Source organism: Microtus oregoni, unplaced genomic scaffold (assembly GCF_018167655.1).
Source record: "Microtus oregoni isolate MIOR12 unplaced genomic scaffold, Mior012 000055F_ref0000237, whole genome shotgun sequence".
NCBI classification, from domain to species: Eukaryota; Metazoa; Chordata; class Mammalia; order Rodentia; family Cricetidae; genus Microtus; species Microtus oregoni.
In genome coordinates, this window is record NW_024543831.1 from 1280216 (window position 1) to 1299194 (window position 18979).

The 18979-nt window shown below is 51.6% G+C and overlaps 2 protein-coding genes across 7 annotated transcripts in view; one reads left to right on the forward strand and one right to left on the reverse strand.

The window, feature by feature from the left end:
* The window catches only part of Bcl9l (BCL9 like), a 30506-nt gene extending 26137 nt beyond the window's left edge, over positions 1-4369 (forward strand). For all 6 annotated transcript variants that reach the window (XM_041638408.1, XM_041638413.1, XM_041638411.1 and 3 more), the window contains 2 exons: positions 239-520; positions 759-4369. In XM_041638408.1, the coding sequence (XP_041494342.1) occupies positions 239-520; positions 759-1852 (1376 nt within the window). In that variant the 3' untranslated portion in view covers positions 1853-4369. The remainder of the gene's footprint in view (positions 1-238; positions 521-758) is intronic.
* A 1202-nt stretch (positions 4370-5571) lies between these two features.
* On the reverse strand, positions 5572-17424 carry Cxcr5 (C-X-C motif chemokine receptor 5). The gene is made up of 2 exons (XM_041638397.1): positions 17365-17424; positions 5572-6647 (listed from the first exon to the last, which is right to left on the reverse strand). The coding sequence occupies exons 1-2, from the start codon at positions 17422-17424 to the stop codon at positions 5580-5582; spliced, it is 1128 nt and encodes a 375-aa protein (XP_041494331.1). The 3' UTR covers positions 5572-5579.
* Between the last annotated feature and the right edge of the window lie 1555 nt (positions 17425-18979).

Below are 18979 nucleotides of genomic sequence, written 5' to 3' on the forward strand. Positions count from 1 at the left end.
GACTTGGGTTGGAGCCTTTGTGGGGGTGGATAGGGGCTGTAGTGGCAGCTGTGCCAACACAGAGCTCCAGGCACATCTGGGCATCTTGAAGTCTGTGTTCAGTGAGGCATGCGTGTCCCTGAAGTGAGGTAGACATTTGGAAGGAATTGGCCTTTCCTTAGACTCTCTGAGTATGAGTGGCCGAATTCAGCCTCCTTTCCCCAGTGACCCCCTGCTCTCTCTCTCTCCACTTCTGTAGGTACCCTCCCGCCAAGCGGCCCTCGGAACAGCTCCTCAGCGCCTCCTGCCAACCCTCCCAGCGGCCTCATGAACCCCAGCCTACCGTTCACATCCTCCCCAGACCCCACACCTTCCCAGAACCCTCTGTCACTGATGATGTCTCAGATGTCCAAGTATGCCATGCCCAGCTCTACCCCGCTATACCACAATGCCATCAAGACCATCGCCACCTCAGACGATGAGCTGCTGCCTGATCGACCCCTGCTACCCCCACCCCCACCACCGCAGGGCTCTGGACCAGGTATGAGGAGGCAAACCTTCCAGGAGAGGTTACGGTGGGTTTGTCTAGCAGTTGTCCCTGTGGACATGCTGGCAAGCTTCCACAGTCTCTAGTCATGGGGGTGGTGTAAACTCTGGGGTCCTGTTCCAATCGCTATCATCCCTTCCTGAAACCTGGACTAGAACATGTTTGTGGGTGGGGGAGGCACCTTCCCGAGCTGGGTGGGCACAGCCTCTAAAGTTCTCTTCTTTCCCCACAGGCATCAGCAATAACCAGCCCAATCAGATGCACCTGAACTCTGCTGCTGCCCAGAGCCCCATGGGCATGAACTTGCCAGGCCAGCAGCCCCTGTCCCACGAGCCCCCACCTACTATGTTGCCCTCCCCTACCCCTCTGGGGTCCAACATTCCACTGCACCCCAATGCACAGGGGACAGGGGGCCCTTCTCAAAACTCAATGATGATGGCCCCAGGAGGCCCAGACTCCTTAAATACCCCTTGTGGCCCTGTGCCCAGCTCCTCCCAGATGATGCCCTTTCCTCCTCGGCTACAGCAGCCCCATGGTGCCATGGCCCCCACTGGGGGTGGGGGCGGGGGGCCTGGCCTACAGCAGCACTACCCCTCAGGCATGCCCCTGCCCCCGGAGGACCTGCCCAACCAGCCACCTGGTCCCATACCCCCCCAGCAGCACCTGATGGGCAAAGGCATGGCTGGCCGCATGGGCGATGCGTACCCACCTGGGGTGCTCCCCGGAGTGGCATCTGTACTGAACGACCCAGAACTGAGTGAGGTGATCCGGCCCACCCCTACCGGCATTCCTGAGTTCGACTTGTCCAGGATCATCCCCTCTGAGAAGCCAAGCAGCACCCTCCAGTACTTCCCCAAGAGCGAGAGCCAGCCCCCCAAGGCCCAGCCCCCCAACCTGCATCTCATGAACCTGCAGAACATGATGGCGGAGCAGACCCCCTCTCGGCCCCCCAACCTCCAGGGCCAACAGGGGGTTCAGCGGGGGCTCAGCATGTCCATGTGCCACCCTGGACAGATGTCCTTGCTGGGCAGGACAGGTGTGCCCCCACAGCAGGGCATGGTGCCCCACGGCCTGCACCAAGGGGTCATGTCCCCACCACAAGGCCTCATGACCCAGCAGAATTTTATGCTGATGAAGCAGCGGGGAGTGGGGGGCGAGGTCTATACCCAGCCTCCCCACATGTTATCCCCACAGGGCTCCCTCATGGGCCCCCCACCCCAGCAGAACCTCATGGTGTCCCACCCTCTGCGGCAGCGCAGTGTGTCTCTGGACAGCCAAATGGGCTACCTCCCAGCGCCGGGCGGCATGGCCAATCTACCCTTCTAGCAGGCCCCTCAAGGGGCTGGGGCTGGGGATACTGAGAATACGTTGACTTTAAGAAGTTTTTTTCCTCCAGTGTTGGAATGGATGGCCTGGGTCCAGGGGTAGGGTGGAGGGGTGGGAGGGGGCTCGTGTGGGGAGTGGCATTTGTGGAAACCTGATGTGCTGGCAGCTTGCGGGAGAGGCAAGAGTCGGGTGGGGAGTTGGAATTGGGTTTGACCAGGACGGCCCCTCCCCCACCCTTCCTGTTCCTGTGGGGCTTCTATTTCCCTCTGTCTTCCTACTCCCCGTTTTCAGCTATGTTTTGGGGGCCCTTGGGGAGAGAGGAAGGAGAGGAGGGGTCTTCCATCTTCTGTCCCTTTGGAACTGTCACCTCATTGGTGCTCCAGGTCCACTGTCCCCTCCCAGTTTCTCTGCTTTCTCCCGCCCCCTGTCTTCATTTCCTCTCCTGCTGACCTGGCTGACCTCCTCTCCCACGCCCCCTGCAGGCAGCTGGCCAGATGGGCAGGTGCCAGCGGAGCTGTAAATAGAGCTGCGCTTTAGTGCCGGTTTGTGCGTGTGCCGTATTTCTGTGTTTTGATAGAAGTCACACACAAAAAAGAAAAAATTAAAAAAAAAAACCCACAAAAAAAACCTTCCCCCTCCTCCAAATGATCGCTCCCACCATTCGCCTGGACCCAGAGACCTAGAGTCCTCTGCACCCTCCATATGCCCCACCCATCAACTGAGGTCAGACCATCTAGGCTAGGCTTCCGTTCGGTGAGCCTGGGAGGACTGAGGCCTCCTCCCTCCCCCTGCTTTGGCCGCCTGTCTGCTGCTGAGTGAATTCCGGAGAGCAGGGGTGCACTTGAGCGTGTGTTTACCCACACCAGTGACATAGGGCCCCTGCCCGGATGCCTCTGCTGCTACATCTTAGCCAGAACTTGAAGCCCTTTGTCCCCTGGGCAGGTGTGACCCCTTTGACTGGAGCTATGGAAGGGTTAGCACGTGTGACTGCGGCCTATGACTTCAGTGGTCTCGGGCCAGGTAACCCCACAGGGCACAGACTCTTCTAGAAACCACCACTTGCTTCTCACCAAAGAAGGAAGGGACAGAGTTTGGCTGAGTCAGTCAGTCTCCCTCCAACCTCCACCCCTAGCATGGAGTGAGGAAAGGCAGTGTCGGGGAGAACATCCTGCTGCCTGTCTACTCTGGCAAGGTCTTTCTGCCCAGGGTTCAGGGCCATGTACCAGATCTGTCTCTGCCTGCCTAGGCACAGCCACTGCCTCCCTGTTACTTCCCAGGAGAGCCCCTCACCCACCGCTGGTCAGACTGAAGCCATACAGGAATGGGTGTTTTATCTCCCGTGGCCCCAGGAGTAAAATACTTCTCCTTTCCTCATTTCCTTTTTCCTGCCTTTAAGGTGGCGGGCAGCTCCTTGGCCAAGGCCTTCCTGCCCTGCCTCCAGGGCCAAGGGCCATTCTAGACAGGGTGACTTTTACCGGGACCCTGTCCCCAGCCTTCCTGACCTGCAGGGCAGCTGTAATACAAAGGGAATTTGTGTCCACTTCTCCCAGTCTGGTGCTGTCCATTGTCAGCCGGGTCAGGCACCGCTCCCCTTCAGAGCTGGCTGCAGGCCCCTGGCTTCCCTCGCCCCTCCCAGGGACCAGAGCCAAGGTCTCTGTTGAGAGGTGGGTGGAAACCTGTCCTCTTTCCTGCCAGACACTCTGCCCTCCCTGCTTCCATCTGGGCCTTGTGCCCCCCACCCATGTTCCTAGCCTATCCAAATGGTCTAATTGCCCTGCTCTGAGGAGAGAGCACAGGCCACAAAGGGCCCATTGTCCCCTTCTGGTGTCCTTCCCACCTCTACCACTAGCTTCCCAAGGTGATCTCCACAGGCCAGCCTTCTCCTCTCCATCCATGGCCATACCCCAGCCATTTTGTACCATTATATAAATATATATATATAAATATAAATATATAAATACAATATGTGAAGACATCTTCTTGGTTTTTATTTTGAAACACTTTTTAGGCTTGCTCTGGGGGTCTTTGTGCTGCCTGTACTGTATTGACCTGTTTTATAGGTGCCTTTTTATTAAAAAGAAAATTCAAAAATGTAATCTCTTGCCTTTTTGTTTCTGTGTCTGGTTTCTCTGCTGCCGAACTGGCTGTCGGATTCTGGGAACAGAAAAGAGAATCCCAAGATGTCTCCAGTTTGCAGTGAGGGTACAGTCTCTGCAACTATAGAACTGATTTCCCTAGTGGGGTTCCCCAGAGAGCTTGTCTGACTGGCTTGAGTGGTACCCGGCAACCCAGCTTCCCCCAACCCCCCTTCCCTCCTAAATCAGTGGCCTGGAGGAAGAGGAGCTCAGAATTGCCTGCTAGGCTTCCCCTAAGCAGGTGTGGAGCAGCTTCCTCTGGTTCCATTTGAGTAGTACCCTCCCAGGGGCACTGCACCTCCTTCCTGGGGCTCGGGGACTTCCCTGCTCCGGTTGGCTTCTCACACTGCCCTCCCCCTGCCCTCCTCCCTCTCCCGCCTTAGAAGACAAGGATCTGTTTCCATTTTCTTTTTCCCCCCATTTTATTCATTTATTTATCTATTTATTTTTGTTTTTTGAGACAGGGTTTCTCTGTATAACAGCCCTAACTGTCCTGGAACTCGCTCTGTAGACCTCAAACTCACAGAGATCTCCTACCTCTGCCTTCTGAGTGCTGGAATTAAAGGTATGTGCCACCAGGCCCAGTCAGTCTTCATTTTCTTAGCTAAACGCCACCTCTTCTGAGGCTAGAACCCCTTTGCTCTTTCACTTTCCCTGGGTCCTGAGGATTACAGCAGGAGAGAAAAGTTGGTTGGCCTCCTTCCCCATCAGTGCCCCCAAACCACTAGGGCCCTGGATCTTATCTCCCTGCCAGTCGGGAAGCTTTGGTCTCTGGGCAGAGAAGACAGCTGGGTTTCAGTTTTACTTGCTCCTCTTTGGAGCCTGGAGCCAAAGTGTCTTTCCATTTCTCCACTATACTGCTTGCCTGCTGGCTTGTCCCTCTACTCTTCTTAGGGCACTGGCTAGTCTCCGGGGCCTTCTGGAGTCTGTCCTTGGTCTGTAGTCCAAGATCCAGTAACATGGGGCCGACCCAATGCTGGTTTGGTTGGAGCGAGACAGCTGCCTAAAGTAGATCAGTCTCAGCTTCCTGTTTGCTCAAGAGAACAGCAGGGTTGAAGGGCTGGCACAAAGCTTGTGTTTTGGAGACAGGCACGGTAAGGGCATGCTTTGCTGCCAGCTGGCTATTCCTTGGTGGAACAGAAGTGGTGGGGAGCTGTGGCATGCGGCAACCTTTTAGATGCTGGAGTGCATTGTGGGAGGAGATCCTGAGGTCCATGACCAGAGGGAGATGAGACTGTAGGTGCCACCGGCCCAGTGGTTTTCCCTATGGCCGGGGAGAAGTAAAGCTGAGTCTCACATTTGGCTGGTTAGGATGAGAGGTATGTGGAGTGCTCTTAGCCAAGGTGATGCAGACAGTCCAGAGAGCCCTTGCTCTGCCTTTGGGCTGCTTTTGCCTCCCAGGGCTCTCGGTTAGCCTGACGGCTGGCAAAAGAGTTTAGGAACATTCTAGAGAGAGTTCTCTAGCTGTCCCCTCTGGGGACATGGCCCAAACAAACTCTTAGAACCCCGGGTTTTGTTGACCAGGTTTCTAGCATCACTCCAGGCTACCAAGGCAAACAGAAACGGAAAGGGGGTTGTGGAAGTTCTGGCATCTAGAAGGTGGTGAGAGAGGTGGCATTCTCTGACTCAGAGAGACTGCTCTTGCGCCAGCTGGGGAAAACTTGGCAAAGGGAGGCTGGGCCAGCACAGCCCAACTTCGTCAGAAGCCTAGACAAGTCACTGCGGAACTTGACACCAGCGAAGGTGTAGAGCATGGGATTGAGACAGCAGTGGGCCAGGCCCAGGAATTCACACACGGTGATGGCCACAGAGAGATAGCCACTCAGTTCACAGCTGCTGTCCACAGCCTTCAGTCTCTCCAGTGTGTCTAGGAAAATGACAACGTGGTAAGGTGACCAGCAAAGAAAGAAAATACTTGTCACTAGGATGGCCACCCTGACTGCTTTCTGCCGCTGAGGGCGCCGCTGGGCCTGACAGAGTCTGTGTATCACCCCCACATAACACCAACCCATCACCAGCATTGGTAGCAGGAAGCCCCCAATGTGGTAGAGGAAACGGGAGGTGAACCAGGCTTTGGTTTCAGCTTCGTTCTCTTGAGAGAAGGTGCACTGTGGCAGGGAGTCATTGTTATGAGGTTGGCCGACCTTGGCAAAGAGGACTTCTGGCAAGGCAAACAGGAAGCCGGCCAGCCAAATGGTGGCGCAGGTGATGTGGATGGAGAAGAGGCGGCGGCGGCGGTAGGCGTGGACAGCGTGGACGATGGCCAGGTAACGGTCTACGGCTATGCAGGCCAGCAGCAGGCTGCTGCAGTAGAAATTGATTTTGTGCAGCGCGATCACAACTTTGCAGAGCACGGTCCCTAGGACCCAGCCCACAGAGCCCTCAGCCACTGCAAAAGGCAGGATAAAGACCAGGAGGAGGTCAGCTACCGCCAGGTGGAACAGGAAGGTCTCGGTCGAGCTTCGAGTGTGCCGGTGCCGCTCCAGGATCACAAGCACCAGGATGTTTCCCATCATCCCCAGGAGGAAGATGAGGCTGTAGGCCACAGGCATGAAGATTGCCTTGAAGGAGGTCAGGAGGGGTCCCTCCACTGTGGAACAGAACTGACTTTCCTGTGAGGGGATCTCCGTGCTGCTATTGTAGATGGCCCATTCCTTGTACTGCAAAGACAAAGAGAAAGAAAAATAAGAAACGATAGCCCTATCCTTTCTCTCTGAGAGGAAACTCTCTGGGATGTTTCCTGTCCTAAGGCTAACTGCTTCTTGTCTGCATTATTCCATTTTCCCTTGGTGTATCCTTGAACAGATCTCACCATCTTTTCCTTCGTCCCTCCCTCCCTCCCACTCTCCCTTCCATTATTATTCTTAGACAGGATTTCCCTATTTATCCCTAGGGATATATGTGGAATTTACTGTGTAGACCAGGTTGGCCTCAGATTTGGGTGGTTCTTCTGCCTCTGACTGCTGAGTGCTTGAGGTATGATCTTTCTCTTTCTCTTTTTTTGTAATCTAACTCCTATTTTACAGATGCCTCTTGCTTAAGAGGAGGCTTGATTGAAGGCACATTTGCCTGCCTCCAGAGCCACTACCTCTGCCACTGAGCCAACACTACCTAAGCGTCCCTGCAAAACCTGCTGGGGGCGGGGCAGAGACCGAGTTTCCAATTACTTCCCAACCAGAGAGAAAACTCCCTAGGCGCAGGAATCCAGCAGAGGCAAAAAATGAGTCACAGACAGGGAGACCAGGCGCAGGGAAGGAAGGGAGCCTGTTCTGAGTGGAAAAGAAGGGGGCGTGCCTGTTACATCTCTGGAACTTGCTACCTCCACATCCTCCCCGCCCTCTGTCGCCGCCCTCCATCAGCCGGGCTCTCAGGTTGTTTGCCTGCTAACCACAAAGGAAGACAGAGTGCCTGTTTTCATTCCTTTCACTCACAGCTGCTCTGCACCTGCTGTTCCTCACCTCCCCTCTCTGTTCTTCCTGCCTTCCCCTCTTCGACCTCCTCCCAGCGCAAAACCAATTACACCCACCCAACAATGGGTTCAAAAGATAGTGATGGAACAAACGATGAGCCCCAGGGAGGCCAGAGACAGTGGGTGGTCAGTCCCCTAGGCTGGGGAAATTCATACTGACCCTCTCTCAGGAGAGTGGGTCTCCTGCAAGCAGTAATGGCTTCACCCGTTACCTCAGAGCTTTCTTGCCACCCAGGCACCCTAATTGTAGGTCACACACTCACTTCCATGGGTAAACCTATTCCTCATCTTGGTCTTTTGGTCTCTGGAGCAGGTGGTTCTTTAAGAAGCAATGGGGACACGTGGTGCGATGGTGATGCTATCTACCACCCTCTTCAGTGTCTCCTTCTCCCGCCATTACCTCAGCACCACCCTTCATCCGATCTCTCTATTAATCCTTTTTTAAAAAAAAATATTACCGGGCGGAGGTGACGGATACCTTTAATCTCAGCACTAGGGAGGCAGAGGCAGGCAGATCTCTATGAGCTTGAGGCTGGCCTGGTCTACAAGAACTAGTTCCAGGACAGGCTCCAAAGCTACAGAAAAACCCTGTCTCCCAAAAAAAAAAAATAAAATAAAAATTTTATTTTGTGTGTATGGGTATTTTGCCTGCATGTATGTATATGTAGCATGTGTGTGCCTGGTGCCCTTAGAGGTCAGAAGAGGGCATTGGCTCCCCTGACACGAGTTATAAATGGTGTGACTTCACCATGGGGGTGCTGGGAACTGATCCCCTGTCCTCTGCAAGAGCAGCCAGTGCTCGTAACCACACAGCCATCTCTGCAACCCTCCAGGTCCTTTTCTTGTTGGTTTGCTTGTTTTTGTGTTTCAAGACAGGATTTTTCTGTAGCTTTGGAACCTGTCTTGGAACTAGCTCTTGTAGACCAGGCTGACCTCAAATTCACTGAGATTCGCCCGCCTCTGCCTCCCAAATGCTGGGATTAAAGGACAATTAGGGCTGTTACACGGAGAAACCCTGTCTTAACCCCCCCCCCCAAAGTTGTCTTTTTGTCTTTGTCTATTTTTCCTAATTTCATATTCAATAATAAAGTCATTTATAAAAAGCCATTTTTGTGATAATGTCTGTCAGCAGAAAGATGGGTCAAGTCAAGCTTCACACAGCAGAATGTAGCATGTACTTGGGAGAAAATTAAGTTTACGGTGTGTCTGTTCTCTTAGGGAAAGACTTTGAACACACATGGCTCAATTTCAGAACCAATGACAGGGCATCCATACAGCACAAAGGTCACAGAAGTACCTGGGGCTAGGATTCCCAGCTCCTCTCCTTGCCTTTAAACTAGAGAGCTTCACTTTTGACTCCATGGTTTAAACAAACAAACAAACCACAGAGCTCGGCTAGGCATGGTGACATATGCATTGGGGAGACAGGAGAGAGGATCAGGAGATCAAGGGTGCTTTCGTATACATTAGTTCCAGGCTAGCCTGTGCTGCTTGGGTCCCTATAACAAACAAACAAACAAGGCTGTCCATTTCTGGAATAGAGCACTTGCCCCCCATGGGCAAAACCAGAGTATGAGGAAAACGGCCCTACTCCTCACTAGGATATAGTGGTCCTGTGAAATGGGGTCTGGATGCCCCAGAGAGAAGCCTTACATTCCTCTAAAAAGGGCTGAGGGTGTCTCTCAGAGGCAGGATGCTTACCTAGCATATACAGATCCCTGATTTTGAGCCTTAGCCCTGCAAAAATAAAAATAAAAGTTTCCAAAATGTCTACTCCTTTGATGTGTCAAACTGTATCAGGTACCCTACGCCTAAGGGATGCATTCTACCAGCTGCCTGCCCGCAACAACCCAGACAGCTTCCTGACACCTTCGCCAAGTTCTTCCTTGTTCAAGTCTGCCTCTCTAAGCCCCTGGCCTTCCTTCGGGGTCCAAGTCAACCAACCCCATCATCCTCCATCCTTCCTAGCCCCTTCTGCTAGGAATCCCTGGCTGCCTAGGGCTCAGGGGGAACTCACATCTCCTTTGCATCTTTCTGTAAATCCTGCCTCTGGGGTCTAACTTAGGTTCCCTGTCCCTAGAGGGATTTGCTTCCAATAGAACAGTGGGACAGAATAGTCGAAAACAGCCTTTTGACTCTGACTCTGCTATAGGAGGTGGAGGGGACACTGTGGGGTGAGCGGTCCTTGTGCAGACAGATGGTGGAGATGTGATGAAGGCCTGGGACAGGGAGGCATCTGGATGCCACTCACCCTGACAGCTGCTGAAGCTGGCCACTCCCCTGTCCAGGGAAGCGTGTGGGTCTAGCTGGTCTGGATGATGACTGTTCAAGTTTTCACCTTACAAAGCCTCTAGGCTGATCAACTCATTGTTCATTCGAAGTTCAATCAGTGGGACATTTCCATGGGGGCAGGTTTAGGGGGTGAGTGCCTACCTCTTCCTCCCTGCCAAGACGTATTGTTTTGGCAGAGTCTTCAGAGGAGGAGAACATGGGAGGAAGCTGGTTTGGTACCTATCAAAGGGAGGCGTCAAACAGTTTGATTTGGAGCTCAAGAGTGTTAAAGCCACTTCCTACCACGCGTGCGCGGGCGCTCCTCTCCTCTAGACCATGGAGAGAAACCATAAGGTTAGGTTGCCTCTGGCCTGGTGGAAAGACGGAGAATGAGATATCCACAACACAGTGGGGCACATACTGTCAAAGGGAGCTGCCTGGTTCCCGCTCAGGGAGAGCACAGGGTCATCCTTTGCTATAGAAGTGGCAGAAAGCCTCATATGTACCCCACTGTGACGGCAGCACACACACTACACAAATGTGCCCAGAGGGACCACAGTGCCAGGCTTCACAGGCAAGCACCCAACAGAGCACAGACAGCTTACAAGCTATGGGGACACACGCCCCATCAGAAAACGTGCTGCCTGGAACGAAGGCAGGTGTGAGTTGACAGGAACGCCCTGAGAACTCCGGGGCAGGAGGATGCCTAGCTGGTCCTGGTGTTAGGGATGGGGTAGGCAGAAGAGGTCAAGAGATGCCAAGTGCTTCACCCATGATGGGATCCACAGATGGTCCTCTTTCTACCCGTATTTTCTCTAAGCCAAGACGCTGCTTTGCTGCCGTGAGCCCTCTAGCAGGCAGTTCTGCTAGGGCAGCCGCTCTCAACCTGTGGGTCGAGACCCCTTGGGAAATGGAACAGCCTTTACATAGGGGTCACATATTAGATATCCTGCATATCAGCTATTTACATTACAACTCTTAACAGTAGCGAAATTCCAGTGATGAGGTAGCAATGAAAATAATTTTATGGTTGGGGTCACCACAACATGAGGGATTGTATTAAAGGGTGGTAGCATTAGGAAGGTTGAGAACCGCTGTGCTAGGGTTTACTGACAGGATTTCTCTGAGAGCAGGTAGGGGGACATTCCTCAAGGCTCCAAGCTGGATTTTCCTAGCACCCAACCCTGCTTTGGATGGGGCATGACTGGGAACATTTTTTTTTTTTTTGAGACAGGATTTCTCTGTAGTTTTGGAGCCTGTCCTGGAACTAGCTCTTGTAGACCAGACACACACACACACACACACACACACACACACACACACACTTGTCTTGGGCAATGGATCATGGGAAAAAAGACTTGGAAGTTTGTTGGCTGACAGACGGGTCACTAGTGAAAAGGCCGGCAGAAGGCTGTCTTTGTCCTCTAGATGAGGGGAGAGAAGCCTTCCCCAGGTTGGTTACTTCTGTTTGGAAAACCCTGGCCTGGAATAGCATTTCCTGGTGCTAGGAAGGTGGGACACACACAGAGAAGCCTGAAGTCCTTGAACTGTCTTCAAGGATAGGGAAGGGCCCTGGGTTGGGAGGACAGGCAGGGCTGGACTCTGACGTGAGCCTCAGGTGTAGACCAGGAGAAATGAACAGTCAGTCCAGCCAAAGGAGGGACAGCTCTGTAAGCACGACTGTTCAGCAATGGGATGTCTTTGAGTTCAAGCGCAAGGGGGAAATTCCTGCCTCAGGAAAGAGGCTGGACCACTTCTGCCGCTCACCAATGCTCTGGAAGTCAGTCAAGCCCTGCCATTCACCACCCCAGCAGGCTCCACTTCTCTAGCCTGCCCTGCAGCTGGTGAACGCCCCAGGCTACCCCAGTTCCTAGCCCCGAGGAGCCAGCAGACCTTCCTGCCCAGGACTCCTCTCCTCAGGCCCAGCTCTGGCACTCCAAGGCCTGCACCGTGCTGTCCTTGAGCTCCTCCAACACGCACAAGCTGAGTTGCATGTTTTTTTTTTTTTGCAGTTCCAGGGACGAACCTAGGGCATTTCTCAAGCTAGATGAGTGTTTTACCACTGAACTGCATCTCCATTCACTGCCCCTCACTGCCTTTCCACTTGCTGTTTTGTTGTGTGTGTAACAGATGATTGTGTGTGTGCATCGTGTACATGTGTGCATCTGCCATGTATGGATGCGTGTTCTCAGGGGCTAGAAGAAGGCATCCGGCTGGATATGGGTGTGTGAGAGAGATTGTGTATTTGTGATTGTGTGTGTGTGTGTGTGTGTGTGTGTGTGCAGGACACACAGGTCCATCTGCCTTGTACGAGTGCGTGTTATCAGAGGCTAGAAGAAGGCATCCAAATGATGTGGGTGCTGGAAAGCAAACTTGGAAGAACAGCAAGTGCTCTTACTCGCTGAGCCGAGTCTCTCCAGCCCCCCAGTTTTTAGTTTTTTGAGACAGGTTATCATGTGTAGCCCAGGCTAGCCTTGAACTCAAGCTAACCTTGGACACAGGATCCTCCTGCCTCAGTCTCTTGGGTTCTTGGATTACGGCCATCATGCTCGGCTCTGGGGGAGATACTAAGCAACCCCTACCTCTCATCTTTAGACTTCATGTGAGTTCACCTCGTGAGCTTGCACTGTGAAGACAAGTTCCGTCAAGGCACATGCCCCTGCATCCCTTAGGAACCTCTTAAAACCACCTCCTGGCCAGGCGGTGGTGGCGCACGCCTTTAATCCCAGTACTCGGGATGCAGAGGCAGGCGGATCTCTGTGAGTTCGAGACCAGCCTGGTCTACAAGAGCTAGTTCCAGGATAGGCTTTAAAACCACAGAGAAACCCTGTCTCGAAAAACAACAACAACAACAACAACAACAAAAAACACCTCCTGAGTTAGCACTTGCTTTAAATGTTTTTTTTTTTTATTTTATTTTTATTTTTTTTATTTTTCGAGACAGGGTTTCTCTGTAGCTTTTGGTTACTGTCCTGGAACTAGCTCTTGTAGACCAGGCTGGCCTCGAACTCACAGAGATCCGCCTGCCTCTGCCTCCCGAGTGCTGGGATTAAAGGCTTGCGCCACCACCACCAGGCTAAAAATAAATTTTTTATATTTATTTGTGTGCATGCACATGTAAGGAGAGCAGAGACCATCCTGGGGAGCGTTCTCTCTTCTCACCATGTGAGACACAGGACTGAACCCAGGTCGTCAGGCTCGGAAGCAAACACTTTACCCATTGAGCCATTTTGCTGGCTTTTCCAATATAGTATTGATTTGAAGTATTCTGCCTTTCATTCCCAAGAGAAAACTCATTCTTGTGCTCTTACTCTGTGTTCTAAATACATGGTGGCTCTTTATGTATCTACCAAAGGAATGGGACCAGACAGACTGTCCCTTGGGAGGGCACGCGTTCCTAACACAGTCTCTGCGATCAGTCTGAGCGACAGAACCTAGACAGATCCCTCCTGATGCAATCCCTTCCAGACTGGCCTCAGGTTTCCCCTCATTTCTGATTCTTCCATCCTCCCCTCCCCAGTTGAGGCTTCCTCTACCGGGGCTTCTGTGGGACTTTTCACGTGGTCAGAATGAGGGGACCCTCCCTCCCCTTCCCTCAGGTAAAGCCCAGAAACAGCCTGAGCAAGTTTTGGTTCCTCTTTTTCATTCCGTGGTGAAATGAGACAGTTGCGTGTGGACAGACTGTGATGGTGATGCTCTGGTCACACCGAGTTTATGGCTCGTAGTGATTGTCTGTGAGGTAGGGCCAGGGAAACTAAACACTGGAGCTAGGACCTGTGTTGTGGCGGCCCCACCTCCTGAGGGCTGGAGATCTACATCATCACTAGCCTGTGTGGGTGCCCAACCAAGGCCCTGCTTCCAGGCATGCCCAAAGACCTCTGTTTGGAGGTGTGAAACGAAACAGCCCACAGTGGTTCTCCTAGGCCGACTCTCCTCCAGGTCCACCGAGACCCCTGGGTAATAGGGTGACTTCCTGTCACATCTACTCTGGGCACCAGGGTCTTCCTTCCTGGGTCTTAGCCGTCTAGAAGTTTTGTTCAGATCTTGTACTCATAAGGATTAATGGCCCGCCTTAAGCTAGCAGGTGTTCACGAGGTCAAAGGTGATCATTGAATTTCAGAGGACAAAGGGGGCTTGTGCAACGCCTCAGTGGGTGGGGCTTGTTATACAAGCCTGATGACCTGAGTTTGACCCCCAGAATCCAAGGTGAAAGAAGAGAAGGAATTCTCAAATGATCTCCTCTGACCTTCACACAGCAATCATGTCAAACACGTGTCCTCATACAATACACACTAATAATAATAATAATAATAAATTCATTAATATAAAAGGTGGGCAGGGAATAGTGTAGTATACCTTTAACCTCTTGGGAAGCAGCAGCAGGCAGATCTCTGTGAATTCAAGGCCAGCCTGGGCTACCTAACAAGTTCCTGGACAGGCCGGACTACAAAGAGATCCTTTCTCAAAATTAATTCATTAACTAAATTAATTAAAAATAATAAAAAAGAGAGGCTGGCGAGAGAGCTCAGTGGGTAAAGGCACCTGCCACCAAGCCTGAACACTGGAGTTCAATCCTTGGGATAGACACACTGGGAAGAAAGAACTAAATCCCACAAGTGCATGTGCACATGCAGGCACATGCATACACACACACTATAAATAAACAAATGTAAAAAAATGTACATAGGTCAAAGGGATGGGCGTGGCTTGACTTGTCAAGATCCCTGTTTCAAAACCCAAAGTTGGAGTGTAGAGCCTAGAGATCTGGGAAAGTAGGCTAGTAATCATTTGGGTCAAGGGCAAGGAGTGGGGAGCAGGAAATAAAATCAGTGGGAGAAACTCTGCAGACTCCCCAGAAAAATGGCTAGTTAAGACCTCAACTTCCTACCACAAGGCAGAAAATGCTCCTTGGGAGAGCCAGGGATGCATGAGGTCTTGGTTTCCAATTCAGTATAAGAAACAAACTGAGTAAAAGAGAAACCCACAATTTTATTGAGAAGCCACTAATGCAAGACTCTTGTGCCTCTGTGCTGCCATCCAGGACACCTGCACCGTGGCAGAGTGGGCAGTGTGCCAAGGCTAGTTAGGACCTTTCGGGTGGGCAGGGCCAAAGCGGAGGTTCTGTGTTCCAGAGTGTCAGCTACCCCCGAGGAGAGCACACGGGAGGCAGGTGAAGGCAGGGTGTGCCTGATTGAAGGGACCCAGGGCCAGGATTGTCTTAGGATTCCCAGCTAGACCCTATTTAGATCCTAGCTGAGGGCCTTTGCTTTGATATGTGTCATGGAGAAGTTGCTAGGCTTCTCTCCTCATAACGTAGGTTTGCTGCATGTCGTAAACCCCCTCTGCTGTCCCTCTGCCCCCTGCCACCACCTGTCTCTAGTAGGTCACACAGTGAGGTGCGGTGTGCAGTTAGGGGAAACTCTTGAGGTTTCTCAGAAGCCAGGGACGGCCAGGTCTCCAGGTGGTTACAAAGGCATCCAACTGGGTCAGGGCCCATGGTCAGCTTGATGCTATGGGCAGAAGATACCAACTAACCGAATCAGGGGCAGCCAGTGGTAGGGATGAGGGCGAGGGTGGGAACATACTGCCTTGTCAAACATTTCGGCTTTAAATCTGACCTAGGGTCTGGCCTAGATGCTGGTTGGACTCAGCTGGCATCATGAAGGTGCCACTTGGGCAGTCATGGGGATTTCGCACTTGGAAGGAAGTCAGAATTGGTTTAATGCTTTCTGTTGACATCTTGAATTTTTTCCGATTTGTTCCTTGTTTGAAACAGAGTCTCTCTGTGTAGTCACCTGGGCTTAGATTCACAGTCCTCTTGCCTGAATCTTTTGAGTGCTGGGATTACAGCTGTGGGCTACCATGCCCACCTTTGGCTTTTTTCGTTCTTTTTCAACAAGTGGCTTTATATTTTGCTTTTGCATTGGACCTGCAAACCACAGCATGTCCTGAACAAACATGGCTAGATCTGAACCAGGGCTGGACTGTGGAGGACATAGAGTCTTAAAGGAGCATCCCCCAGCAAGCCCGGGGGCACTGTGGGTAAGTGATAGAGCAGACCCCAGATGCTGGAGCTGGGAGAGTTGGGGCAGCACCTCAAGGTGTGCTCAGGGTAGGAGATCTGATAGGACCCAGGGCCGGGAGCATTCATGGTCTAGCCCAGAAGTAGCTCTAAGAGAATAAGACCACGATGAAGTTTCCAAGTCTGCTGCTGCCCACACCCCAAAGCCCTGGGGCCTTTTGTTTGAGCTGTTCCCTACAACATCCTTTGGTAGCACCGTGGCACCCAAGTCAGGTGAACCTCTATGCTTCCCTGGAGACACTTGGGTGGGTACCAGAGAGTGGTGCTGGGAATCACTTTTGTTTTAACTCCTACCTAAGAAACTCTTCTGAGACCACCTGAACTGTGGAGACAACAGCTCTTTCCTGAAGGCTACAGCATGCTCCAAGACACTTTTAGGAGGAACGCAGCTTAGCATCCCCTGCTGCATGACTCTGGCCACTGGGATCCTCTTTCTGGCTACCATCTGTTGACACACTTCATCTATACTTTTGTCTAAAAGCTTCTAGCCAGGGATTCGTTCCTCCCTCTTGCTTAGACCATAAACTATTTGAGGGCAAATATTAGGTTCTCAAACTTTTCCATCCAATACAGAAAGTTGTACTTTGATGACAAAACCATACAGCAAGATAACAATTATATATATATATATATATATATATATATATATATATATATTTGAGACAAGGTCTCATATGTTCTATGCTAGCTCCAAACTCGTTATGTAGCTGAGAATGATCTTGAACTTCTGATCCTCCTGCCTCCGTCTTTCTCATGCTAGGATTATAGGCATGTACCACCATACTTAGAGTATGTGTGCTGGCGATGAAACCCAGTTTCATGCACGCTTGCACACACTCTACACATTGACTGATGGGCTAGCAGTGCTGGCATTCTGACATTAAGAAAGCTTCCAGCCAGGCGGTGGTGGTGCATACGTTTAATCCCAGCACTCAGGAGACAGAGGCAGGCGGATCTCTGTGAGTTCGAGGCCAGCCTGGTCTACAAGAGCTAGTTCCAGGACTGACTCCAAAGCCACAGAGAAACCCTGTCTCGAAAAACAAAAAAACAAAAAACCAACCCACCCCCCAAAATATACCCCCTCAAAAAAAAAAAGAAAGAGAAAAAAGAAAGCTTCTAACTGGGTGTGGACTCATGCCTTTAAACCCAGCACTTGGGCAGGAGCATCTCTGTAAGTTCAAGGCTAACCTGGTCTACAGAATGAGTTCCAGGACAGCCAGGGATACACAGAGAAACCCTGTCTTGAAAGACAGAGAGAGGAAGAGAGAACTTCTGAAATGCTTTGCCATTCTAACCCAAAGAGACAAAGAGAGGACTCTCCATTGAAGAACCAAGAGGGGATGCGGAACCTCATTCTCTGCCTGCCCTCTCCCTCTGGTATCTGTTAATGGCACCACATAGAAGACAATAAAAGTCTAAAAGCACAGGCACCTGTACATTGGCCTGTGTCCTACAATCCTCGCAGAGGGACTCCCAAGCTGTGCCCTCTCCCTTGACACAGAATATCTAAAATCCCAAGCAGGACCTGGACAGCAGGCACCTCCTGTCTACTCACCAGGTCCTCCAGGTTGTTATAGGTGCTGAAGTCCGTGTCCAGGGTTAGTGGGTAGTTCATAGCTGCAGTCCTGCGTCACCAGACTGCTCACACCACACTGATGCTGAGAAGCTCTGTGCTGGTGCCTATGGAGAGGTGGCAGGCGTCAGCTGCAAATTTAAACAAATGAGCTGCATGCTGTCTCCTGGGGCTGTGGAGGGCTTGCCAGCCTCTCAACTCATCATTTTTTTTTTCCACTGGGTCTTTTCTGTTTTGTGTGTGTGCGTGTGTGTGTGTGTATGTGTGTTTTTCCTTTCTTTTTTCTTTCTTTAAAGAAAAAGGGAAACTCCCCCACAGCATCAGCACTAGTCAAGCTTTTCAGCATCTTTCCTGGCAGCTGTGGTCTGAAGTGGGCCAGGGGTCTGAGGTGAAGGGCCGCCTTTCACTCCTGCTCACTGGCTCTCTATGAGGGAGGCACACAGACTTGGGAAACTCCTTACAGAAAGGGACAAGAAAAGAGTGTTTCTAGCCACCTCTAGGTCTTCACTTTTCTCGTCATGGGGGTGACCGACCATACCAGTTTGCCCAGAACCAAAAGGAAGTCCCCTGTCCTGGGAAACCCCTCAGTCCTAGGCAAGCCAAGGCACTTGATCAACTTGTTACTGCCATCCATTGGCCCAGCCAGGAAGGAGTACCCCCTCCCCTTACCTTTTCAGCTCAAATGTGGAAGAGATAAGCTAGAAGTTTTCAAGGGGAACAACCCTAAAATAATACTAGAAGACCAAGAAATGAAATTACCAAATGAAAACACAACATAAACAGAGCTAAGGAGCCATGTTCTGACTCAGAAATAACGATGTTCCGCCCACAAACAAACTTGTAGACAGTCTGGCTAGAAAGGACCTAGACTACCCCTCCCTCCAATTTTACACAAGAGGTCCCTGTAGGAGAGAGAGAGAGAGAGAGAGAGAGAGAGAGAGAGAGAGAGAGAGAGACTTATCCAGGATCCTATGACACATCCATGGCAGCCATCTTGCATCCAAGGGTCCTGACTCAATATTTATCATCCTCTGATCCCCAAGGCAGCTGGTTTACAGACTCACAGCAGCACCTGCTCTTCCTCCTGCTCTGTCCTGCTACCCTAAATGGCACTTCTTTCATGAAGACCTGTGGCAGACATTGATCCATTTCCCCTCCAGGTGGGTTTTTCTTCTACGGCGGTCTCGTTTCCTGACTTGGTCCACAATAGTGTAGGACTGGACCCAAAGGCGCCTACATATGACATACTGGCGTGTTTTGTTTAGGTTTTGTGTGGGTATGTCTGTGTGTGTTTTGTTTTGCTCTGCCCCAACTTTGTAACCATCCTCCCCTTCCAAGCCCAATCCCTACCACTGTGTGGCAGGCTGTTTCTCTACTCTGCCATTGCCATCACCCTGCCCCCAACCCCAGGTAAATCACCTTTCAAGGGGATCCTATCCTGACCAGGGTTCCCCTTCGCCATCTCCAGAGCCCAGTCTCCCCTTTTCCAGCCTGCACACCTTGGTTATAGTTCCCACCCTGTCCGCAACATAAAAAACATCTTCCTGAAGGTTTAAAGTGGAAAGACTTTTAAGCTCCATTTGGACCGTCTCAGTCT

Bases quoted from the DNA above. Each gene is read 5' to 3' on its own strand.
- Cxcr5 (XM_041638397.1), bottom strand. From the start codon at position 17,424: ATGAACTACCCACTAACCCTGGACACGGACTTCAGCACCTATAACAAC. The intron at 6,648-17,364 runs GTGAGTAGACAG...TTGTCTTTGCAG, and splicing joins ATAACAACCTGGAGGACCTG to TACAAGGAATGGGCCATCTA.